General features: G+C 40.3%; 1 protein-coding gene across 1 annotated transcript in view; it reads right to left on the bottom strand.

The window, feature by feature from the left end:
• CDK6 (cyclin dependent kinase 6) overlaps positions 1–25,994 on the bottom strand; it is a 125,460-nt gene that overhangs the window by 58,341 nt on the left and 41,125 nt on the right. Inside the window, exon 3 of the mRNA XM_062604991.1 lies at positions 11,941–12,108. Coding sequence (XP_062460975.1) covers positions 11,941–12,108 — 168 coding nt within the window. The remainder of the gene's footprint in view (positions 1–11,940; positions 12,109–25,994) is intronic.

The raw sequence follows: 25,994 nt of genomic DNA, 5'->3' as shown, positions 1-25,994 counted from the left end.
ACTAAAGCTGTTTAAAAATACAGAATAATCAGGAAAAGTGTGTTTGATTATACTTTGATTGCAACAGAACTGAAAAAGTACCCCTCCCTCCCCCGAATATAAAAATATTCGAAGGTTCTCCTGTCTTTTCAGTGGAATTTCAAAAACTTCAGCATGACTCTATGTGCTCTACATGAAATCCGTGCCATGCTCCTTTCTTGCCCTTAAAGAACACAGTCATTGCACTGTTCAACAGAAAGCACTTGGAAAAAAACCCAGAAACAACCAGGTTTCCACAAATGGTCTTCAAATTTAACTCTCCCCCCCCCCCCGCCCTACTTGTTTTCCACACTTTGTAGTGAACCCTGTAAAAGAGCTAAAATTTTTGTTCACCACCACCTAAGAATTGCCAGGCTTTATGCCAGAGTGAACTAAACAGCTAGTTCGCTTGTTCCATGAAGCCAGTCAGTAGAAGTGGTACTATCACAAAATAGCACTTAGTTTGCATCTATCTCAATGCTATTGATATTCCAAGTGGATTAAAAAGTGCTACTTAATTATTCTCTGAAAACCATTGCCATAAGTGGAATTACGAGATATTCATACCAGAGAAAGCCTCTACTGATTTACAGTACTCCAAAAGATGATATATATTGGCAGCTCCCAATAGCTTTCATTTTCAAGCTGATACCTTACTTTTAGGGGTAGTAAGATTCTCACAGACTTAGGCCTTCCTACTGATGTGTGTGACGTGTGTGTGTACGTATTTGCACACTGCTTCCCACTGCTTCTTTTACTCTCACAGATACCTTCTCAAACACCCCTGGCTCTTCTGCATTTCTATTCAGATCTCAGTCAAACCTGCTCACCCAAATAGCTTAGATTCCCAACTGGCCCTGTATGTGTTGTGTATTTTGTGTGGTGGTTATTATTATTTCAGCTATGTATTCCAGAAAAATGCTTACCTGCTTTTACAGATTTATCTGAAATGTACCACTGCTATTATGCTTCAATTACACCTCATTTCACCAGGAGCTGTCTCAGCTTTGCCCATATCTTGATGGAATCCTTGATAGTAATGTTCTTTATGACTCACCAAGAACCCAAAATAATGGTATCAGGATAGGCTTGGGGTGGATTCAGCTCAGTTGACTTCAGATCTAAATACCAGGTAGATATTCACAGGGGTAATTCTTGCCTTTGATGGTGAGTGGAAAGAAGTGGGTACTTTTAGAGTCTGATTCATCTGACCTATGTTAACTGTCTTCTTTAAGTTGAGATGCCTAACTCTTTGCTTCACTGATTAGGAGATCTCCTTTGGTTACTACTAGGCTACTTATTCAGCGGAATTGCTTAGTTAGATGTGTACACTTAGTCAGATGTATCTCACACAGAGTACTTTTATGTCAGGAGATACTCATACAGCCTTACAAGTCCCCTTATAGTTTTTCCTCCCTTGCCAAATTTTCTTTCAACTATTTCTCAGGTATCCCCAAGAAATGTTTTTTTGCTTTTAACAATAATAGGCTGTCTGGGACACAGGGACACACCTTGATAGTTTATACTAATTGGGAATTTATCAGTTCTTTCAACTTTCTTTTGGCAACATGTATATATATTTGATAGGTGCTCAGTGGGGATTAGCTGGACAATGCTGAGCTTACTGTGGGATCTATCTAATGGTTTCCTATTCACCACTCCACTTACTCAAGTCAGCACTGGACAGTAGTTTCTCCAGTACTGATTTCTACCCTCTAATTTCTCCTAACCCTCTAGGACAGTATCAACTCCCCCCCACCTTTTTAAAAGCTTTGGCACATGATATAAATCACTGAGCATTTTTAATTTATGAGAGAATATCACCAGTTTTTCCTCAGAAAGATGTGAGCTCTTCCAAATTAGGCCAGTTTCTGCATTGACCAAGTGGTTGAACTCTCTCATTCCTGTCAGGAGAATAATGTTTCCTGCAGATCCATGCAGTGTGCATGACGTAAATGTATACCATTAGCTCATAACTAGATATAATGAATGCTGAGGCACAGTATAGCTTTCATGATGTTGTGGAACACAATGCTCTGTACAGGTGGGTGGCTGTGGAGCTGACAGATCTGTACAGCTGCAAGTTTCTTTAGTGGAAACTCCCTCATTCACAGGCTCCGTGTGCAAGACAAAAGACCTCTTTTGGAAGCAACTCACTATCCACTAGATCACCACTAGTGATCCATGCCTCCTCCTGTTAGGCAGAACAGAATATATGTCTTTTCAGATAGTCTCTGCCAGGAATAAAGCTGTTTATGCCAATCCATCTGACCTGCTGAAAGCTGTTTCCATTCAGGATGGAGCTCATGAAGTGCACCTCTTTGATAAAGCTGACTATATAAGTGCACATGAAATCTTAAAGGGGCAAATACAGAGATATGGAACTGGAAATGGGCTGCCTCAAGTCATCAAGATTTCCCACTACATCACAGAAATTCATCAAGCTCTCTCTCAGTTGTATTTCTTGCCTGCACTGGTCCTACTGTAGGCTGCTTCAGAATTACAGGTTGTACCCTAACATCCTGTCTCAAGTTACTAAAGTCAGTTTAAGCCAACTACCTCTCATGCCACCATTGTTTTTTTAACTCCTATTCTTCCTCTCTGGCTCTTTCCTGGTGTTTTTAAGTATCAATTGTATCTACTCTCATGATTCATTTTATTGAATTAAGTCAGGTTCTTCTTGCTTCACAGAAAATATTGTCTCCCCTTCCCCAATCATTAGACAGAAATCTGAACTTCCCCATGTCTGTTCCTGCAGCAAATCATCTCTCAACCACAGGGAAACTGAATAGCTCACAGTATTGTAGATGAGGCCTGATCAACTAGTTGTGGCATCACTATTTTCCTATTTCTAATAAAATATTCTAAATGGAAAAGTCTAGATTTCCATTTGCTCTTTTCATGCACCTAAGCAGTGACTCAGAGCCTGCCTGGGATCTCTGCAGCTTGTTACCAAGCTGTTTGTAAGATCCCCAAAACTGAGGAATTCACCTTGTAGCTCAATAATTCTTTTAGCGTAACATATTTTCCTCTGGATTTATCTATTTAATTCTAGAAGATGGGAAGTCTAGAGCAACCTAGTTTAATTCATTGGTACCCTATAATTTACTGAAATCTGGATAATCTATAATTTCACTGTTTACCAAATGAATTATTTTTTCATGTTTTGCAGAAACAAATGTATACAGCAATATGGAACTGATCTCTCTAATGCAGGGAGCCAGCTACAAGGCCCTGGCCATCTGCTACCATTCAGCGTGTAATAACAAAGAATATAACGTAGTTAAATTAAGAATGGGAAATTGAAGGCTGGACATCAAGAAAACCTTCTGAGAGTGATTATATGAAGGTTTTGGAACAGGCTCCCATGGGAATGGAATCCCTATTTCTTGGCACATTTAAAGTTAACATGGGCAAAACATTAGAAATGATGTAACAGAGAAAAATCCTGCCTGATTCACAAAAGGACTGGATGATTTCTTGTCTCTTCTGCTTTTGAGCTCCAGAATTCCAGGCCACCAGCACTGAACAAGTACTAAATATTGTTAGGCTAAGAGACATTTCCTCGACTGTACCTGTAACAAGGGGATTTTCAGTTACAAATACCTTCTACAGCACAACATTGGCCAGCGTGCAGAGACAATTTACAGATGATTCCCTGCCACTGCAAAAACATGTCAACAACTCATTTTTATTATATATTAAGCCCTAAGAGCATTTCCATCAGCAATGCACTGGCACCTGCCTTCACTCTGGAATAGCATGAGCTCCAGGGAGAGTATGCTGTTTTCTCTGCTCCTCTTCCTTTTACTGCCTCACATTCAAGTACCATACAGGCCCATGCCTGCGTATTTTGTGTGCTCTGATAAGAGCATAACCTCAGGCTGTATTTTAGTGTTTCAGGATGGTCTGAAATTATGTGGGAACGGTTTTGTAAATACACAGGGAGAGACCTTGTCAAACAATCAAACTGTTTTTACAATCCAGCCCACTCAATTATCTCTGGGAGTAGATGTAAAAACAGACCATCTTAAATCAACAGAAAAATAGTACAAAAAAGATGTAAATCACTGGGTGGGGAAAATGCACTACATATTTTTATATCTGAAAACAGAAAATAGAAGTACAGTCACACAATAGCAAGATACTCATTTATAGTATAGAAAAAACACACATTAGTAATTTTCTACCTTTCCCCCTTTCTTAACCCCCCCCACCATTTTTTTAGTAGATTAAGCACAGCTTGTTCTTTATAAATTCAGTTCTTCTGCATCCTAACGCACATTCACCAGATATTTGTATGAAAACTGTAAGCCAGTACTGTACCACTATCTACTGTATCTTCCTAAGTGAAAGAGAAGGAAAATAAAGAGAAAAGGAAAAAAAACATTTCATTTTATCTTCACATCAACATTTGAAGGCCTATTTGCAGAGTGTACATTTTCTTGCACCAATGGAACTGTACTGCTGCAAAATAGTACCAAGTTTTACCCGGAGGCGAAAAGGGAATGACTCACAGTGATCCAGATACAATCTCCAGCACTGGAAATCACTGTATTTTTGATTGCTGAAAGCTGGTTCTTACTCCCCTTCCTAAGCATCCTCTGGTGGATGTTATCCTTTGATTGTGCACACAACCAAACTCTGGTCCAGCTCAGCATAAACTTCCTTTGTTCTGACATGATCTGTGCTCAAAATTGTACCTTTTGACTACTTTTCCACCAGCACAAGATAAATATATTCTCCAAGGTTGCACTGGTGCAGCTGCAGGGCTGCAAAACATGATCGGCTCACTGCAGACAAACTCTGTCATCACATGATACATACTGTAATGTTTGCAGCTCTCAAAAGGAGTTTTCTGGCACAGAAAATATTCTTATGAGGAGCCAATTTGCTTTTTTACTGTGAAATAATTTACTTCCTTTGAAAGATTAAAAGATAGACTTTTTATGGTTCATGATAAACCTGGGCCTACATTAGAGCAGAGGGTTGCATTCCCTGCATTCCTGACAGGTCTCGAGGGTGAGTTGTGGCATCAGCTGCAGAGGAACAGCACAGAGCCCTGAACCCAGTCCTTGGCAGTAAGGGGGTAAGAAATACTTCAAACATTGATACAGATACTCTTAGAAGTTTTGTTAAAGTCGGATAAGTAGATAAGAACCAGCAACTGGCTCATCTAACGTCTTCAAAACAGTGTAAGTCAGCATTAGCTGCAAGGTTTTGAAAAACATTTCCGCCTTTGTGTTAGTTTAGTTATTCGAGTCCTTAGCTGAAGACTTTGGATGTGGTTTCATAACTGACTCCAACAAATCTAAGACGGTGTCTGTGGAGTGGATGACCCCACCTTTCTGCTTATCCTCCCTTGTGCATCAGTGCTTTTAACTCATGTAGCCGCGCAGTGATCTGCATCTACTAATTCACCTGGAAATGAATAACTACTTTTTATGGGGCTCATTTTCAGTCAGACTGCAAGGGCGCGACTACCAACGCCAGTGCAAGGGAAGTGATGTGAGTATGTGGTCAAAAGCAGGGCCATCATTTCAGCAGCAGAAGGAATGTTACATCTACTTATGCTGACTGTGAAATGGCACCCTTAGAATATTATCTCTAGGATGTGTTCCTGAAAATAACAACCTTGCCATAAATCCTCTGTCTGTCCACAAGGGCAGCTAGTACTGCTCTTCCAGACAAGTCTTACAAACTTTAAAGTTTCTTAAGATGGCAACAAAAATTGTCAGTTTTGAAAATGATCTTACATGATCATAATGCAGATGAATAAAAGAAACTTTTAGTTTCCGAACTTTCTCCATGTGTATTTCTGTATTGCCCTATGATACTGCGACATTGAGCAATCTGGTTTTTCGTTCTTATTTTCATAAAAATCTGAGCCCTCTTAGTGAACATATGACGAGTGAAGTCAACATAAATATACATTAAAATGTTTTTAGTCAGCTGCAGACCTTACTGTCAATGTGCTAATAATGATTTTTGTTCTTAATATGGCTCCGTAGATAAATGACTTATTTTATGTGATGGAAATAACTTTCCTATAGAGTGTTTGGGAAGAAACAATAAAGATTCCTACAGCTATCCAGATGTTAAAACATCAGAGAAGTTCACTCATTTCACAAAGCCAGATACATGGACTTTTTATGCAGAACTCTGTTAGTAGGCAAGACAGATTTCGCTTAAATAAGCCAACCAGTTTAATCACACTGCATTCCTAAAGAGCCATAACGTTTCAGCAGCAGCACTGACAAGCTCACCAACACGTATTTTCATCTTCTGCATGTCTGTCTGTGACTCATTTTCCTTTTCAGGGACTGGAGCAATGCACCATGAATTGGAGATCGGGTCTCAGATCTAAGGTGATTGGCTCCCTCACAAGAGTGAGGACTCAGTGCATACCAAACCAATGTCACTTCCAGCTGTCAGAGGGAGGAAGATGTATGCTCTAATCAAATTATGTATGAAATAAATTCTAGTGTCACTGGTGTAATTCCATTAGGGCACTCGTTAACGCAGCCCAGATTTTGACTTCGATCCACCAGAGGCAAGTGCTTCATTAATTTCCATAGGTCTACTCCTATGTTTGATATTAACTGCGAGCTTTAAATAGATTACTGAATCAGATACATTTTGGGATATCCAATGCATCTCAGGTCAAAGGTGTGCTGCAACAGACTGCAGGTCTGCTGGAACATACCCAACATAGGAATGGACTCTGCAGGGTGGATTACATATGAATAAATATATGGATTTTTGAAAGCAGAGCATCAGCAAGAGGTGGCCATAAAAATGTGGGGGAAAACCCCCAAATCAAAGCAAAGAAAAAAGAAAGTTGACTGTGCTCTCAACTATCATATTAGCTCAGATGAGAGTTTATATTCACATTATCTACTAACAGGTGGCATTTATTAGAAAATTACAATGCAACAGTGGACAGAAAACAGGAAAGTGCTTGTTCCCTTTTGGAAGAGGATATTTCTATATTATTTTGTTGTTGTTTTTGTTGCTGTAACTGATTTATACGTTTATTTTTACAAAGCAAACCCAGTTAGTGAAAATTATTTTATGCTCCCTTGCTACTATACCAACAAAATGAAATCCAAGTTCCTGCATGATGTGACATGTAAACCATTTGTGCTGAAGTGACTGCCAGAAATGGATGGAAAGATTTTATCCTGAAGAAATACTCAAATAAAATGCTAGTATAATCTAAAATTATTCACCGATGGCAACTGCACGATTTTTTTGTGTCTTTTTTTAATCATCAGTTTAGCTATTCAACAATCATAGAATCATAGGATAGTTAGGGTTAGAAAGGACCATAAGATCATCAAGTTCCAACCCCCCTGCCATGGGCAGGGACATCTCACACTAAACCATGTCACCCAATGCTTCGTCCAACCTGGTCTTGAACACTGCCAGGGATGAAGCATTCACAACCTCCCTGGACAACCCATTCCAGTGCCTCACCACCCTCACAGTAAAGAACTTCTCCCTTATATCCAACCTAAACTTCCCCTGTTTAAGTTTTAACCTGTTACCCCTTGTCCTATCACTACAGTCCCTAATGAAGAGTCCCCCCCCAGCATCCCTACAGGCCCCCTTCAGATACTGGAAGGCTGCTGTGAGGTCCCCATGCAGCCTTCTCTTCTCCAGGCTGAACAGCCCCAACTTTCTCAGCCTGTCTTCATACAGGTGGTGCTCCAGTCCCCTGATCATCCTCGTGGCCCTTCTCTGGACTTGTTCCAACAGTTCCATGTCCTTTTTATGTTGAGGACACCAGAACTGCACACAATACTCCAGGTGAGGTCTCACAAGAGCAGAGTAGAGGGGCAGGATCACCTCCTTTGACCTGCTGGTCACGCTCCTTTTGATGCAGCCCAGGATAAAGTTGGCTTTCTGGGCTGGGAGCGCACACTGCCAGCTCATGTTCATTTTCTCATCAAAAAACACCCCCAAGTTCTTCTCCACAGGGCTGCTCTGAATCTCTTCTCTGCCCAACCTGTAGCTGTGCCTGGGATTGCTCCGACCCAGGCGTAGGACCTTGCACTTGTCATGGTTAAACTTCATGAGGTTGGCATCAGCCCACCTCACAAGCATGTTGAGGTTCCTCTGGAATGCAAAGCATTAGCAAAGAAAATGATGTTTCCCCTTCAGTAAATACGAAAACAAGTGAATTTTTTAAACTAGGAAGACATAAAACACTTTTGCTTGCATTTCATGGGAAAAAACCCATCAGCAGCACTGCCATCTAAGGTAAAGCACACATGTTTTTCAAAGAAAGTATTATGAGTGTGTGACAAACATTAACAGTTTCACTCAGATCCTCATGCAGGTCCGATTTAAAAGCTGGACAGCCTCAGATCCACCTAGATGCTGTGATCACAACTGTGTGCGTTTATTTCATTTAGCACTTTGTTGTGCCATGATTGAGCTCCATTTCCTTTCTTTAAGGCATTTAGAAGTCAACAAAAATAGATTTTTCTATTGCTTTTTCTTTCTATTGCTCTTGCTTTTTCACAATCTAGCTTCAGATTTTCCAGACAGCCACTTGCTCGTTTACTCATAGAAAGTTAGAACTGAGTGCCCATTTTTCTGCATCAGGAAGAAAAGTGACAGTTCATTAGCTTTTGCTCCCAAACTCTAAAATTACAGTCACATCAATCCACCTCCTTTGTCCTATGGAGCTGCTCTGTTATCACAAAGCCTATTCAAAATTTCCCCAAGGGCCAAGACCAACACTTGAAAAAGAGCCTAACTTTGTACAAAACCAAAAGCGTGCCCCACTACCCAGCATCTGAGACACCCCTGCCTGACCTCCTTCTTTCTAGTGCTGTTACTTCAGACCTGTATCAGTTCTCAGTCTCACCATGGCTGGGAGTAGCGATCTCCACCCTGCTCCCCCAAGCGCACGTTTGAATCTTTCATTCATTCACTGACAGAAATATTGAGAGGTTTCTTTAAATGACAGCAATATTCCAGGATGACCGATTTGCCAGAAGGATTCTTTAGCACTGTGGAAATAATAAATGGCTATCAGAGAGAGACTGCTTTGAAGTTACCATTTGCAGTGCCCAGAGAACTTGGGTTGAATCAGTTTTTACTGCATTATTTTCACAGCAAGCTCTTTTTGTCCCATCTGAAGGGTTTCTTTGTGAGCAGTGAATGAGGGTGCATCTTGGGAATGATCTGATACTTCAAAAGATGATTCTTGTAGTTTATCTTGCAGTAAGCTTCTCTTCTGAAGGAAATGCTGCAGAGCCCTTCTACTGATCACAATGATAGCGCATGCAATGTGCCTTTTATCACTGGACTGTCTGCACTATCGCTTTTCAGTGTAGCTCAGAAGCAAATCCTTGCAAGCTAGGACTTTTATTAATTGATACATAGGAAGATATGTGTTGTCTTTTATAATGAAACATTTTTTTTTCTGCATATACTTTAACTGCTCCTGCTGAAGTCAATGAAAGCTTGCACACTGCCTGGCAAAGAACTACAGTTTAGACTATTTTGGGGACAGCAAAATTGAGAATATGTTTAAGAAACTGAAGTTTCTGGGGTTTTTAAAAGTTTGGTATCCTGAGTTTAATGGAGGGGAGACAGAAGGAAAAAATGCACACCTAGGCAAAGGTAAAAGTTACATTCAGAAAAGGAAAACTGGTGCCCTGTGTTAGCTAACACATATTTACACATTTAGTAAAAGTTTCTAACCAGCACTCATCCTGTAAGAGCAATGAAGACTGACATTTAAAACAACACCATGTTATCACATTGTAAGCAACACTTGCGTATAGGTTTCAGTGTACTGAGAAAAAAAGTTGATTTTGAAGGTGTTAAAGACTAAGTGCTTTAAAACCAGTGGATTTTTAACTCAAAAAAGCCATGGTCATAGCTTCTTCTTTTTTTCTTTTAATAAAATAATGATAAACTAAGCTCTAGGTGTGTGAAAGACATTATTCATGCCTATGCCCATATAATTTATTTGCCATCGGTCATAGAATAATTCAGTTATTTTAATACTCTTTAGCATAGCTGCAATGACAGTTGCATGCTTGTATGAACATGGTCCAAACTTGCATGTGGACAATTCCTTAGTCTGAACAACTTGTTCACAGCAGCATCAAGGGTACTAACTAGTGGGTTCTGAAGCATGATTTCTAGCATGCAAGTATTAGATACTTGAGCAATTGCAGAGGAATTCTGGCAATGTTCTCTTACAAGCAGGTCTTGATATATTTTTGCCTCAGTAGATGCACTCTATTTCTGGGTCTTTTGACCTTCCTTCCTATGCAGGCTACATGATCCTGGACAAACTCCTGCTCAGTTCTTAGATATTTTTTCATTTTATGCAGAACTTCTGAAAAAGTGCCCCACTGGAAGCTATACAACACTGGAGATTTAGCTTAAAGAATTTTATGGATCAAGAGAAACACTCGCTGAAGCTGTTACAGAGTGATAAATGGGAAATGAAAAATTGCAGCAATTCATGAACAACTTTTCTCTCATTTTCTTCAAAGCTCTCTTTTGAGTTACAAAATGATCAATCCTGACTGACCTCAGCAAAAAAAACCTTTCAGCTTTGGATTAGGCTACAACCTACAGGCAATGAAAAAAAAAACAGCCCCAAAACACAAGTCTGCATATGTTTTATGTGACAACGATACATTCCTGTGTTTAGTAAGATGATGATATCATTTGCTGTTGCTTCCTGATTTCATTCACACTGAAGCCAGAACCTAGGCTGTCACAGTTATGTCACACAATGACGGGAAGACTCTTACAGTAACTATTAATAATAATGGAAGGCCAGGTGGGACAGAGCCAAGGTCTAGGGTGAGGAGGCCCTGCTCATGGTGGGGGGGCTGGAACTAGATGATCTTAAGGTCCTTTCCAACCCAAATCATTCTATGATTTTATACTGTGAGCCAGCCTGATTTCTACAAGACAATGTAAAACACGAAGTGGGCTCCTTTCAGTTTCTTTTCTCAGCAGTTCTCCCTTTTCTGTCTTTACTGTAAGTGATACTGCAACAGTAGTTATGATACTCAAAATAGGAAATGGAAATGAAAAAGTTCTTGAGAGAGCAAAATCAAATGACACCCAACACACATGCAGCATGGCTACTCTTCAGTACACGTCAGAGATGCTGTGGCAAGCAAACAGCAGCTGATTCTGGGGGCAAGGCCAGCAAGCATGACAACGGTGTCAAAAAGCGAGAAGCTGGCAGGGCTTCTGCACCAGCATTAAGGCAGGAGAGGGCCAGACCTTCTGGGAGTGAGCTCATATACAAGCCAAGGACAACCAGGAGAACTGCTGGGAGAGGGGCAACAGTGGCAGGGGGCCTAGTGATACTGGAGGTGCTCTTTTAACAACTGCCTTGGGAAATAGCTGCCTCCAGCACAGCACTATTTGAAATCATCCAGTAACATATGGGAGCAAGCATCAAACCTATATTAACAGAGGTAGAAAATCAGAGGCATGACAGTGTGGCATTTTCATGTATATCTGTACATTTTTTCAGGCAAGATACTTGGGGATCAGCAAGACTTTTATCTTAAAATAAATGGATACTTCAGAAACTTTCACCCTACCTGTCTGGTTTAATATGCGAAAAATGTCAGTATCATGACAGAAGCTACACTCACAGCATTTCTGAAAACTAGCATATCCCTATCCTTCAGTAATTAGTTATGATTTAATTTAGAACCACTAATCAGTAATTGATTACTTGTACAAAGTAATCACCAGAACTTCAATGCTCTCTGGAAAACAGCTGTGTTTAGAGACACAAGTAACTTCAGTTGCAGAGATAATTTTAGAAGCAGCATTATAATATGGGATAAAAAGCCGGGAACATAAAGAGTAAAGTACACTGGTGCATTAAACGGAAAATAAAAGCCTCAAAAAACTTACCACTGATGTTAGAGCCATCTGAAAACTGTAGATTCGTGCAAGGCCAAAGTCAGCTAACTTTATCTGCCCACTGCTGGTTACAAGGATATTTTGGGGTTTCAGGTCCCGATGCACCACACGATGTGAATGCAGAAAATCCAGTCCCCGAAACAGCTGAAGCATCATATCCTAAATATAAAGAAGAATTCAATATGTAATTATCAAGACAAGGTTTCAAACTAGCAAACTACCTGTCATGATCTGCAAAACTGATTTAATAAATACTGACTTAAATATGTGCATAGGAGATAAAAACAGTTATTAACATAAAATGGTCAGGATGTTGCTAGAACCAGCTGACATCAACAGATGTCCTTATCAAGTTAATGTATTGTTTCTAGTTGAATTACTTGAGGTTAACTGACAGAAGCATAAAGGCTGGTCAACACACTTAAAAGAAATAGCAAAAGCATGTCTGTAAATCCTGGGACAACTTCAGAAGTATGTTGTCCAAGTAAGAAAAATACACAGCAGCTTTTTGCTCTTAACTTTAAACCACACACCACTTTGCATCTCACAAGTTTATGTTTTATTCTGCCAGAGCAAAGTGAAATTTTATTATTCACTTCATAGGCACAGGATCTGTTTCAATTAGAAAAGCTGTTTAAATGACAAATTTGTCAGGGCTTAACGTTACAGAGGGGAAAAGTTTACTTGGCAAAACTTGTATAGAATGTACTGACTAGGACAGAAAGTACCTAAAGATCAAAGTTTAGTACTAAATCATTGTAATAATAAGTTATTAAGTAACAGTTCTCATTTTTTTTCTGTTTTGTTATAGCGATGCAATCTTCTATGACATTTCCACAGCTGAAGAAATTATTTCACCTGTACTCATGCGTTCACATTAATCTCAGTCACATGAAAAGAATGAACCAACAGAATCAAAACTAAATACTAGAAATCCCCCTAAATTCCAAACTAGAAGGATACTGTCAACTTGAAAATTATATTTGCAAAACACGCAGTTACATGAAGATGCTGCAACAAGTAAGAAACAAAAGGGATAAAGAAAAAAGTTGTTTTCTGTAAGCATTTGAATTGAATTCATGAAACTCCAGCTCTGTGTTTGCCAGTGACATATGCCCTTTCTGCAAGCCATGAAGCACGGTGTCTGCCAATCCTGTAATTAGCAACCAAAATGATTTTGGAGAGGTGGATGGCATGAAACATGAGAAAAGGGAAGATGGATAAATTGAAGCTAGTGGCTTTTGTTCTTCTCTATGGATTTGGACACGTTTCAAGTAGATGTCAAGGCACACTAGTAAAAGGAATGATACCTGAAAATGGGTTTAAAAGTACACCTCAAAATATTCAACTTGGTAATACTTCTTTAGCTGGATGCACTTCACAGACATCATTATATAATTTAACACAAAATTAGTGCTTCCATGTAAATGTTTTCTGCTATCCCTATCAAAAGTATTATAAAATGCATAGCTATTAAGGCTGGAAACTCTAATCTGATTTTTAATAAAACATGACACATGAAAAACAAAGGCACAATGAAAACAATTTAGGCACATGAAAAACAAGGAGGTGATTGGTGACAGCCAGCATGGTTTCACTAAGGGCAAATCCTGCCTGGCCAATTTGGTGGCCTTCTATAATGGGGCTACGGAACTGATGGACGGGTAGAGTAGCTGACGTCATCTACCTGGACTTGCGCAAAGCGTTCGACACTGTCCTGCATGACATCCTTGTCTCTAAATTGGAGAGACATCAATTTGATGGATGGACCACTCGGTGGATAAAGAACTGGCTGGATGGCTGCATGCAAAGAGTTGTGGTCAATGGCTCAATGTCTGGCTGGAGAGCAGTAACGAATGGTGTCCCACAGGGATCAGAGTTGGGACCAGTTTTGTTCAACATCTTTGTCAGTGACATGAACAGTGGGATTGAGTGCGTCCTCAGCAAGCCTTCCAATGACACCAAGCTGTGTGATTGAGATGATACACTGGAGGGAAGGGATGCCATCCAGAGGAACCCTGACACACTTGAGAGGTGGCCAATGACAACCTCAAAAAGTTTAACTAAGCCAAGTGCAAGGTCCTGCACCTGGGCTGGGGCAATCCCAGGCACAGCTACAGGTTGGGCAGAAAAGATATTCAGAGCAGCCTTGCGGAGAAGGACTTGGGGTTGCTGGTCACTGAGAAACTGAACATAAGCCAGCTTCAGTGTGCACTTGCTGCAGAAAGCCAACCGTATCCTGGGCTGTATTAAAAGGAGCGTGACCAGCAGGTCGAAGGAGGTGATCCTGCCCCTCTACTCTGCTCTTGTGAGTCCTCACCTGGAGTATTGTGCGCAGTTCTGGTGTCCTCAACATAAAAAGGACATGGAACTGTTGGAACAAGTCCAGAGGAAGGCCACGAGGATGATTAGGGGACTGGAGCACCTCCTGTATGAAGACAGGCTGAGAAAGTTGGGGCTGTTCAGCCTGGAGAAGAGAAGGCTGCGTGGAGACCTCATAGCAGCCTTCCAGTATCTGAAGTTGTGTATGCTCCATTCCTGGCACTGTTCAAGGCCAGGCTGGACAGAGCCTTAGGTAACATGATCTAGAGTGAGGCACCCCTGCCCATGTCAGGGGGGTTGGAATTAGATGATCTTAAGGTCCTTTCCAACCCAAACCATTCTATGATTCTATGGCCATTTCTGTATATAACTCTGTGAATGGTAGTAACAGTGGGCTGCTCATAAAGTAGTCAGTATTTATTTGAAGACTCTGATAATGGAGGTATTACCATGGAACTATGGAAGCTGTGACAGTGTTTAATTATTATCACCTCTGAAGGATGGTGGTAAACTGAGAACCTCATTCCTTGGAGCTAATGCCTTTTATTCCCTTTGTTTCCCCAGGAAAAACTGAGATCTGGTAATTTGGTAACTAGCTTACTAGGGTTTACACCTTTAGAAGAAATATACAAAGTGTACTGAATCCCCTTATAGTTATATAATTTCCCTTTGCAGTTCAGAAACATGTGGAAGAGCTAGGACTACAGCTCTGCAGGTTTCAGTCATCAGTGCAGTGGAATTAATACATGTCATAAATGCTCACTCTGTGCTATTATAACTTAAACCCCAACAGCCTTTGGATCAGTCTTTCATACGCAAAAAACATGTCAAGAACATTTAAGTACTTGGTTATCTCAAGTTAATTGTTTCACTGAATTTGGGCCATTTTTTTTATTCCAAGTAGGCATAATACCAGATTAAATAAGAAAATAATTTAAAGAACTTAAGGATTAGTCAGTAGACCCTGGTGAGTCCCTTTTGGGTGATATTTCTGCATCTGAGTCATTTGTCAAGTATGTAAACTCATTCCTGCAGTTACCAAACATATCAAGAATGTTTTTTTTCCTGCAACTGATGCGGATTTTGTTTCAACTTTCTTCCTCAAGCTCAGCAAATTCAATCCTGGTCTGCTAGCTGCAAGTTGCAAGCAATGTCTTCAGTTTCTAAATTCAGAGCCTTCTTCCAGTCACAGGTGAAAAAAGAAAATATTTGAAAATGGAAACGGGTACATCTTTCCCTCCCTACATAGGACTCAAAAGATGAATACAATTTACAGAAGTTCGCTTCACACACAAAAAACAAGATGTGCCGTAGAAAAGTGTACCAGGAAAGTATAAATTTAAGAGGTATTAGGAGGAAGCAAAACTGGGAAAAGAAGCGCTAAATTTCCTCTTCCAGGAAATCCAAAGTTAGTCCATACAGGTTATTCTCTAGTATTCATTTTGGACTGTTGATTATGCGCTTTTGCTATCTCTTATTGCTTAATACTGCACATACAAAAAGACCTCTGTTTAAAATTATCTTAAAAGAACAGCCCAAAGACTCATGTGTGTATAGAAGGGCATTTTGATATAAAAAGACCATTTGCTATTTGTGATTCTTTATTGTCCTGTTTTGAAATTCTCAGCCAGTTATGTAAAAGGGCAGAAACCAAAATCACATGATACAGGCTTACTATTATGCACTTTAAATACAAAATACCAAATTGAGCTGCTCAGAATTTGATTTTGCTTGCACAAATACATTTTCAATATCAAACAAAAGAGACAGCTTTTAAATTACTCTTATTCATACTGAATCATTAATTTTGTGCTGTACATAAGTCTAGTCAAAACCCATTAGGCCTCACATTTGGAAAATCACTTCATATTCTTGGTCAGGCACTTGCAAGAAACATCAGACTCAGTCTGGGCTATGCATTTTCTTTGATACCGTAACTAATATCAGAAGATACTAACCTTTGCTAGCAAATTGGATAAAGGCCATAAATATGCACAAGCCAGATCACTAGCTAATTAAATCAGGATAATTCTACTCATCTAACAGAAAAGCATCCATTTATATCACTGATGATTGCCCAGGACTATCTCAATTACCAACATCTAGAAATAACTGCAAGACAGGCTTCATGTGTATCAAGGATTAGCTTATACCATGTCTACTTTTCTCTGAGATTTTCTTTGGAAAATTTTTATTTCCATAAATTGGAATTACCACTAAAATCATATTACAAAAGTTAATTGAAAAATGATCAATTCTATTAGGCAAACAAGAAGATTCATGTCTTGGCAGATTTGAGGAACAAGCTTCAATGAGTCATGATCAATCCTGTACTGACGTCTATCAGATTTCTTCGGATATTTGATGTTTACAAACATAGACACAGAATAGCATCTGTTGTTGCTGATTACAGATTTCTGCCACACTTCTAACATCACAAAAAGCACAATGGTTCTTGCCTGAGTTGAAGATATATACATTATCTCACTGTGATTACTTTCAGATAAACGTGGCTTCACAATGTTTTCCCTTTTCAGGCTACGTTTTCAATGTGGTCTATGCACGAATCTCAAATATTTATCTATAACTCAGTTGAAAACTGAGCTATTTTGGGATACAGTGAACAAATACACTTTCCTTAGAAGCAAATATGTAGCTTTAATTTTGTAAAACCCTCATAATGGAAACAGTTAGGAGCAACATTTGTTATGTGAATGCTGCATCTTTTGCATGTTCCACCATATATGGTATCAGTGATGGCATTGCTCAAGTCTGATATTCTCTTTAATTTATCAGCATTGAATGTCAGGACCAAATTACAATGAAGTTTTCAAGCAACACCATATTATGTCATGAGTGTCATGACATAAGAAGTAAGTCCTGCATATTCTGCCTCTGGTGTCAGCAAAGATGGAGATAGGCTGGGTTAGGCTAAGCAGCTGCTGTCATGCCTCTGCCACAGGCAAGATCATGGCTCACATCTCCCAACTCGGGGGCAACAGGAGCAGAAACTCTTGATTTTCCAGACTTTTGTCTCCTCCTTGTGCCCTCCCCTCTTGAATCTACACTTCACTGACCCCTCTTAACCCTCCTCCAGATTCTGAACCATAAATCCCTTCCAAGCCATTGGTTTTCAAAATACCATCCTGATCCTTTAAGAGTCACCCACCATCTTGACTTCCAGCTACAATATCTGTCAATTGCCTGCAATAACTTACTTGTTGTTTAGCCAGATTCTCCAGAGTACTCTGCCTGCCTAATCCAAAAGAGGATGGCATGGCTGTCGATCAAATAATTCAAGTATCTACTCCAGGGAAACAGGAACTATGGAGTGTTCTGGGCACTGGTGCACAGGCACTGGCAGCTGGGGCTGCAGGGGCCTCTGTCAGGGAAGACCGGGGGCTGCCCCGTGCCAGACACATCTGGCTCCAACACACCCACCAGAGGGTACAGCTGGGCCTGTCAGCCAAGATGGCGGTGCCTCCATGAAAACATATTTAAGAAAGGGTAGAAAATGTTGGCGGGAAAGAGGAGGAGGAAACAGAACGAGTGAGAAACAGCACAGGGAACACCAAGTTGGGAGGAGAAAGAGGAGGTACTCCATGGCGGAGTAGAAATGCACCCTGCAGCCCCTGGAAGACCTGCATGGGAGCAGGTGGATATTCCTGAGGGAACTGCAGCCTATGGAGAGGACCTGTGTTAGAGCAGGCAGAAAGCGTGCGCAGGAAGGAGCAGCAGAGAGTCACTGCGGCTGACCACAGCCCCTCACACCCCATGGCCCTGTAGTGCTCGGTGTGGGGGAGTCAGGAGTGAAGTGGAGCCTGGAAAAAGGCAGGGAAAGGTGTTCTCGGAATGCTTCCTTTTTTTTTTTTCTCCCCTCCTACTACCTAATTACCAATTAAATATCTGTCTTAACTGGCATTAAACTAAGATTATTTTCCCCAGGGTGAATCTGTTTTGTCACAGTACGCAATCTCCCTGTCTTATCTCAGCACATAACCTTTTTCCTTGTTCTTTATTTTCTGTAGCTGAGGTGGGGGAAAGGAGTCAGTGGCTACGTGGGAGTTCGGCTGTTGGGCTAGTCTATCCCAGCACCATGGTAAAGGTACAGATGCTAGAATTGGCCTTGGTAAAGGGGGACACATCATGACGCAACCTGAAGGAAAACACCAAGAATAATACTCCTCCAGAGAAGACCTCCACCCAGAGGTAACATACACATTTGAATGGCTGCTTGTTATATTAAGCTTGCATTTTTCCTCCATTGACTAGTATGTCAAGAGAAAATCTTTAATCAAATTGCCCTTGCTCATGGTCATAGGAGTTCCTAATACCAGAGAAAGTAAGCCTCTGGAAATCCACAAATACATATACTTGTCATATCACCAAAGAAAAGCAACACAGTACAGATCCTTGTCAGCTGCAACAGACCCTAAATCTGCACTAACATACAGGCTTTTTATGGCTTTTTCTTTTTTCCTCTTCCTGCTCAATTTATGTGCTAAGATTTGGTAAAACACAGCAATCTTTTGGAATGTCCGAACATTTCTCCTACTCCTCTGCAGAGTATCACATGCACCTGCACAACAACCTGCATCCTTCACCCAGAGTTTCTATCTACGTGTTAAGTGTTTTTCTCTTTTTGCTGAACGGAATGAAATGTCCCTATTTTGGATGGCAGATGTTGGGATACTTGTCCTGAACATTTCCTGTAGGAGTGTTTGCATAAGAGACAATTGCAAGTGTAAACAAAGAAGATGAGTTTTAGACAGCAATGTGTAATGCGTCAGGCTACTTTGACAAAAAGGCACACTGCCTCTCACTGAACAGCAGGGCCTTCTCTGAGCAGATGAAGAGCAGGATGAGGCTTCCCTCGTATCCTACAGGATTATACAGAACCCCCAAACATCCAATTACTTTCAATTTAAAGGGCACTTTTTAAACTTGTGGGAATGAAAGTTTAAAGGGTTTTCACATTCTCTGGGGCCTATTTTTGAAGCAGAATAACTACAGCACTTCTATGGTTATACTTTGCAACAAACAGTCAACATTAATTAATGCCAAAAAAACAATGGCATTCCTGAGGAATTACACAGTACAGATACATGAATAGCAAAAGACATGATTAATGTTGTTACACTGAATCTCAGAGGCATTAGTAATAACATAGTGACTCCCTGTTAAATGCAGTTATTTTCTTTTCTAAATCTTGTCCTCACGCTGGGCTGGGAGCCCATCACAACAGCCCATCCAGAATGCCATGACTGCTATGGTGGGGGCAAAGAGGCAATTTGCCACAGCCTATGAAGCTGCAGGATGCTCTTCTCCACGCGGCTGGCTGGGTGCAGTGGCTGGGACAGAGCAAGAAGCCGAGAGAACCCTGCCCTCATGCCCTTTTCCTTCTCTCAGGAGAAAGCTATTCTGTTTGGTCTCCCTGCAGGGCATTCCAAAAAGGGAGGAGGAGGCTGTGCTCTTTGCCTTTACCTAGCCAAACTATAGTCTCTCAGAAGTCATCCATGATCCAATCCAATATACACCCAGTATACAGAGCTCTTTCTCTGACTTATATTGTGTGGCAGTTTATCTCAGAGTAGTCCTATTGTTTTGCATGAAATCATTAACAGGGTAAGGTTCATCCCTCAGAAGACTGCTGTGATATTCCTGTCAACTAAATAGAGCACCAAAAGAATGTGAACTTCACAGCATGTTCAATCTAAATATTTCACTGTTTTGATAAGAGAACAATAAATCCAAATGACCCATTCACTTTGCCATATTAATCAACCTCACTGTACAAGACAAAATGTTCATTTTCTGTTTGCAGAATAAAATGCTGTCCAGAGAGAAAAAACCAGCAAATTCATTTAGTGTATTATTAGGGAACCAATATCTGCCAATGAACTGGTCTAATAATTGCTGGGAGTTTTGTATGCTGCTACCCCAAACGTAAACAATTTGTTGCCAGTTTTAAGTATCTTTAAATATCAGGTAAAATATTTGGATAATTATTTTTGAATTGTAAAATTATTTCAATTATATTAAAGACACTTCAATACACTCAGGGTAGATTAAGGGATGTTTTAAAATAGATTCTGAGAAACAGTTTTTGATTCATTTTAAACTACTTTTGGAAGACAGAAAGCACAGCTCAGACAAGTGATTCTGATTATTCAGTTCTTAGGATGAAGAACCCTACAGACATGCATGCTCACAACAGTATTCATGGATGTATATAGGCATTTTAGTATTTTGAATAAACCCACTGAAGTCAATATTATTCATACTAGTCAACTGCAAAAGTATAAACAATGAATATAGTTTTGGTTGGTTGGTTGGGTCTTTTTAATTTGTTTTGGGTTTTTATGGCTAGAACTGCTTGTATAACAGTTTAAAAGATACAATACCTGAAGGACTGGAGTCTCTAAAACACAGTTTTGAAGACTATTTTCATTGCTATTAGAACCAGTAAGGTAACCAAGATTAGAAAATTCTAAATAAATTACTGCAACTGTGAACAAGATGCAGAAAAAATGCAAAATTTTAACTGAATTATAAACGTCCATGCTAGTCTTTGAAAAACCTTGAGGCTGAGAAACGCTATTTGCAATGCCATAAGATTGTGACTGAATTTTACACAAGAAACTATTTTCCTTTATTGTCATGCTGCTGTAGACTGAATTCAATTCATAGCTACCACAGCAGGTTTAACATGTTCTGCTCCCTTCGCCTGCACTCACCAACTGTCCCTTCTAAATCAGAAGGGAACCACTGGATTTTTACTGCCACAGGTGACCCTGACCAAGCATATTTTGGCATGCTCCAAACACTACTCAACTGCCAGTACTCACCCGCAGCAAAGGCAACATGGTTAAGACAAGACAAATGGCTGCACCTAATTGTGTTCAAGGAACTGTTCTGAATAACCTTACGTGTGCCCTCCTTAAAACAGAGACCTGCATTAATATTTTAGAGGTCTTGAAAAGTGTCAGTCTTAGTACACATCTGCTTTACCAGTATCTTAATATTGCCAGATTTGCATACCGATCTCAGTATTTGTGAAGCAAATTCAGTATGTGAAATGTGCACTTAACACCTGCGGGACACATGCATATTACACGTGTATAAGCATACATGTGGATGCATTTAATTTCAGGCAGATCAATATTAATTTAAGTGTCTGTAAGTCCTCCCACACCAATTTCTCATTTTGTAGCTCAACACCTCTCAAGTCAGTTTGCAATACAGATCTTTCAAGTCTGACTTCATCAGCTGCAGTTTTTCGTATTTGATGAGAAAGACTTGTGTGGCTGAAAGGAAACCTACACAACTATTGTCCCACTTATTTTCAGTGATTCAGTGTACCAAAAATTCCAATCAAAGTGGAATTACCAGACATGCAAATGAAGCACATAGTATTTTCTACCTGGCTATTGGTATTTTTTTAAGAGAAAATAAATGCAAATTAAATGAGAACAGAGGGGAATTTTCGTTTAACAATTTGACAGAAATTAGCACATGTGCTGTACTGTTACCAAGACCTGTCCTGGCTATGATATTTTTACAGCAGGTAAATGTAACTTTGTGATCAACAATCTTTTTTAACTGCTCAAAACTTTCCACTCTTTGTGCCCAGTACCAGACACAGTGGAAGGCACAGCTCTGAACTGAATTTATCAGCTTTTCAGCCTGGAGAAGAGAAGGCTGTATAGAGACCTCATAGCAGCCTTCCGGTATCTGAAGGGAGTTTACAAGGATGCTGGAGAGGGACACTTCATCAGGGCTGTAGCAATAGGACAAGGGGTAATGGGTTTAAACTTAAACAGGGGAGATTTAGGTTGTATATAAGGAAGAAGTTCTTTACTGTGTGGGTGGTGACGCACTGGAATGGGATGCCCAAGGAAGCTGTGAATGCTCCATTCCTGGCAGTGTTCAAGGGCAGGTTGGACAGGGCCTTGAACAATCTGGTCCAGTGTGAGGTGTCCCTGCCCATGGCAGAGGGGTTGGAACTAGATGATCTTAAGGTCCTTTCCAACCCAAACCATTTTATGATTCTATAATTCTATGGTCTGAGCCTAGATAAGCAAAACAACAATTTTTTTCCCCTGTATCCCTGGATGATATCATCACAGTTATGTACATCCCCATATACTTTGTGGGAAACTTTCTCTTAATTACAAGCGTTTCATAAAATTGTATTTGAGACAGTCTCTCACAGCTCAGTCTCGTTGTTACCCACTCTTTGATTCCTTATACAGTCTGAGAATGAGATGAGGACTAAAATGAACCAAGAAAGCCCCCAAACTTTTCACTGGCTCACCCAGTTGGTTGAGACTTGAAATAGCCTCTGTGATTTGTATGCATTGGCTCTAAAGCCCATTTTGGCATTTGGCTGGTGACTGACAGCTGCCAAAATTTGGTATCTAAGCATCATATCAGATCAACTGGATTGCTGGGACAGAGCTGTAGTTTGAATTCTGAAGTATACTTCTAATGTAATTCCAGTTTCTTTAATGGTCACTGTACTTGACAATGACTGATGCTGTGAGCCTCTTCTGGGGTAAACCCCAGACTTTCACTTGACTAAGTCAGTCTATTCCGGAGCACTCTGTACACTCCCCTATCTCTATCACCTCTCAGTAGAGCATAGATTTTTGATTGCTTTTAATAGTATACACTTCCTTCTCTCATCCTCGGACATCATTGTCATTTCCTCTTCATAGGCTTTGCTTCTGCATTCCCAAGCTCTATTTTGGGACATCCTAAGCATATCACCAGTTGTTTCAATGCTTGTGGAAGCTCTCCTGATGTAATCAGAGAAGTAAGTCCACCCAGAAAATCCACAAGGCTGGATGAGACTCCCTTCAATTACTTCAGTTTGCTTCCAGGAGGAGTTCATAGAATCACTGTCTCACTCCTTGCCAGAATCTACAAACTACAGTACATTATCACTACTGATGGACCAGTTCTGTGACACTGGTCCTTACAAGGAAAGGTACCAAGAAACAAAACCCTTTCCCTGGAGGAGAACACTGCTCAATCAGCACTACAGCTGTTTACTAGCACCTTCATGACGCTGTTGGTCACAATAACTCTTTAATTTATTCAGACTCTATTAAGGGTTAAAAGTATGGCATATGTTGACAGCCAACACTCCTCACTAACAGGAAAGACACACTGCTGTGGGGCCCAGATCTCAGCTTCTCCTTTGCTGCAGCTGTCTGTGGATAGCAGCTAATTGTATCCACTTTTTAACCTCGAGGATAGCGTCTGGAGGGGACCAAGTGCCACAAGCATACTTTTTTTTTTTTCCAACGGTCATTTCCTCTCTGGTGTAACTTGCATGACAGCATGTGACAAGCAGAAATTAATAGGGACACTGCTGTGCCAATACCTCTTGAATTGCTTTGACACTGGCTGCAGGCTGCCTGCTTGGCCACCCAGCCAAGACCTCACATGAAATGTGGCAAGGGGCCCACAGCTCTATTCACTAACAAGCCAGCTGGTCAGTGATTAGAAAGCTGAAACAATGCTGTGCACATACATCAAGAAAAATGCTTTACAAACAGCTTTGGACTTCAGAGGTAAAGTCTTCTAGAAGAGGAAATCTGTAAATTTATCATCTGGGGACTGCTACCTTCAGCTAACACCACGGATAACGTGGAAGGTCCTGGAAGATGACTGTCCTACACTGTCACCTGAGCAGAAGAAGGGCTAATCTCAGAACAAAGACTAAAATCTCAACATGCTCAGTATCATGTGCGAACAGCTTAGACCACATGGATTGTGGTCCAGAGGAGCATTCAAACTATGTAAACACATAGAGATTTATGACAGACCACTCTTCCTAAAGGTCTATCAACACCTTAGCAAGATTATTGACATTTCTGCATAAATTCTCCCCGGATTTGTCTGCAGTGTACCATCAAGAAGGATGAGGTTTGTTTATACGCTGATACACAACAACAAAGGATGAGACTAGACGCATCCCAGGGGATTTGGATGACCAGATCTCCTACACCCAAGGCAGCTTTGATCATTTCACCAAGCTTTTTTGAACAGCATCCACTAAAATTCATAAGTTCGTTATGAAACACCTATGTGGCAACAAGAAAATAAGTCATGCTTCTTTTGAACCATGAAAAAAAGCAGTCAAATGGATCCTACAGATTAGAAACCCCAAAAATCATTTAAAATCAGTAGGGCTTGGGCTCCTAATTTTCATTGCTCCCTTGAAGTTACAAACTCTGTCCAGCAATTTTTAATTGAAAAAACTTGTTTAAACTTATCACCAGCATGCTCTATTACCTGATACACACATATCAGGACATATACAGACACATATGAGCTCAAGGCACTGTAAAAGAGGCTGGCAAGACAGCAGCCACTTTGTGAATTAGAAACTGGGGTTACTGTAGAGTTTGGACTTTAGGCCTCATTAATTTTGACTGTTTTCATTACAAAAATCTCTAGGAATTCAGCATAGTCATGAACAGCACTTGCATGCTAAGGAAGAAGAGATGGCTTTATATTAGGCCCAGCTAAAGCCCAGTGAAATCACTGGGACTCTGTCCGTCAATTTTCAAAGATCTGAGTTGGTCCCACTGCTTTATAATATCTCCGTTCTCCTCTCACACTCACCAGGTCCAGGAAGACCTTCAGAAAGATGCAGCCAAACTTCTCTGAGACAAAACTGTCAGCATGACACCAGACATTGAAATGCAGCTATTCTCTAGATTTAGACACTCCTTTAATAAATAGTTAACAGTTTTAATTAAAGATGTGAAAGGAAGCAGGAAGACAATCTCTTCCAAATCCCTCCATGGAATACATAATAAGTAAAGCTCAGTTTTGCACTTTTTAGAAGCCACTCTTCAATGATTTTTTTGGTTGTAATGTACTTGCATGGCAGAAGCATTGTGATGCTCATCAGTGCCGTACAATGGCTCAACATCAGGGTGAGTTACTACCCGAGCTCTAGTTACAGGAATTCATTTAACTTTGCTGCCTCTCTTGCTCCATATTATAAATTCAGGGATAATGGTTAACTACTTCATGAGTGTTGCAAAGATTAACTGGTTAATGTTTGTTAAGTACTCCAAAGATCTAGAATTTGCTTTCGTTATAAAGGCATGACAACCTTGAAGAAAGCCAACGACAAACACAAGAAGAAAGATTTCTTGGATGTAAGTTATGGGTGGAAATGGGCTTCAAGAAAGAGCTGAAAGGGTACAGTGGCCTACTGGAACCAGCTTGGCAGGAGCCCCAATCCAAGACTTGTACATATAGCTTTGCAATGCTGCTGGGATGAGAATCTTATTGATGCCTTAGCACACCTAAATCAAAAGTAGGGAACAAGACAATTGTTTTTTTTGACAGCACTCTCAGCAGATTGCGTTGTTCTACATATTCACCGTAGCAATTCATTTGCAATTCTATTATGCTGAATTAAAAAATCCACAGCTCTTGAACCAAGAGCATTACAAGGGAAACAGGCACTTCATCCTACAGCCAAGCCGTAGTGAAGAGGTCTTGCAAGAGGAGCCAAGTGCACAAGACCTTTTGTTTTCACGAAAAGCATGAGGAATTTGCTGACAGCACCAGACTACGGGAACTACTGCTCATTCCCTTCCACTCACATGGTCCATCGACTTTCTCCTTTCTTTTCTTTTAAAAGTAGTGTTTACTTTAAAAAGCAGAATTCCCTACCTTTTCCTTCTTTCTTT

Source organism: Pezoporus occidentalis, unplaced genomic scaffold, assembly GCF_034315485.1.
Source record: "Pezoporus occidentalis ecotype Australia unplaced genomic scaffold, CSIRO_AGI_Poc_V1 ctg9, whole genome shotgun sequence".
NCBI lineage: Eukaryota > Metazoa > Chordata > Aves > Psittaciformes > Psittacidae > Pezoporus > Pezoporus occidentalis.
This window is presented reverse-complemented; position numbering and strand designations above follow the sequence as displayed.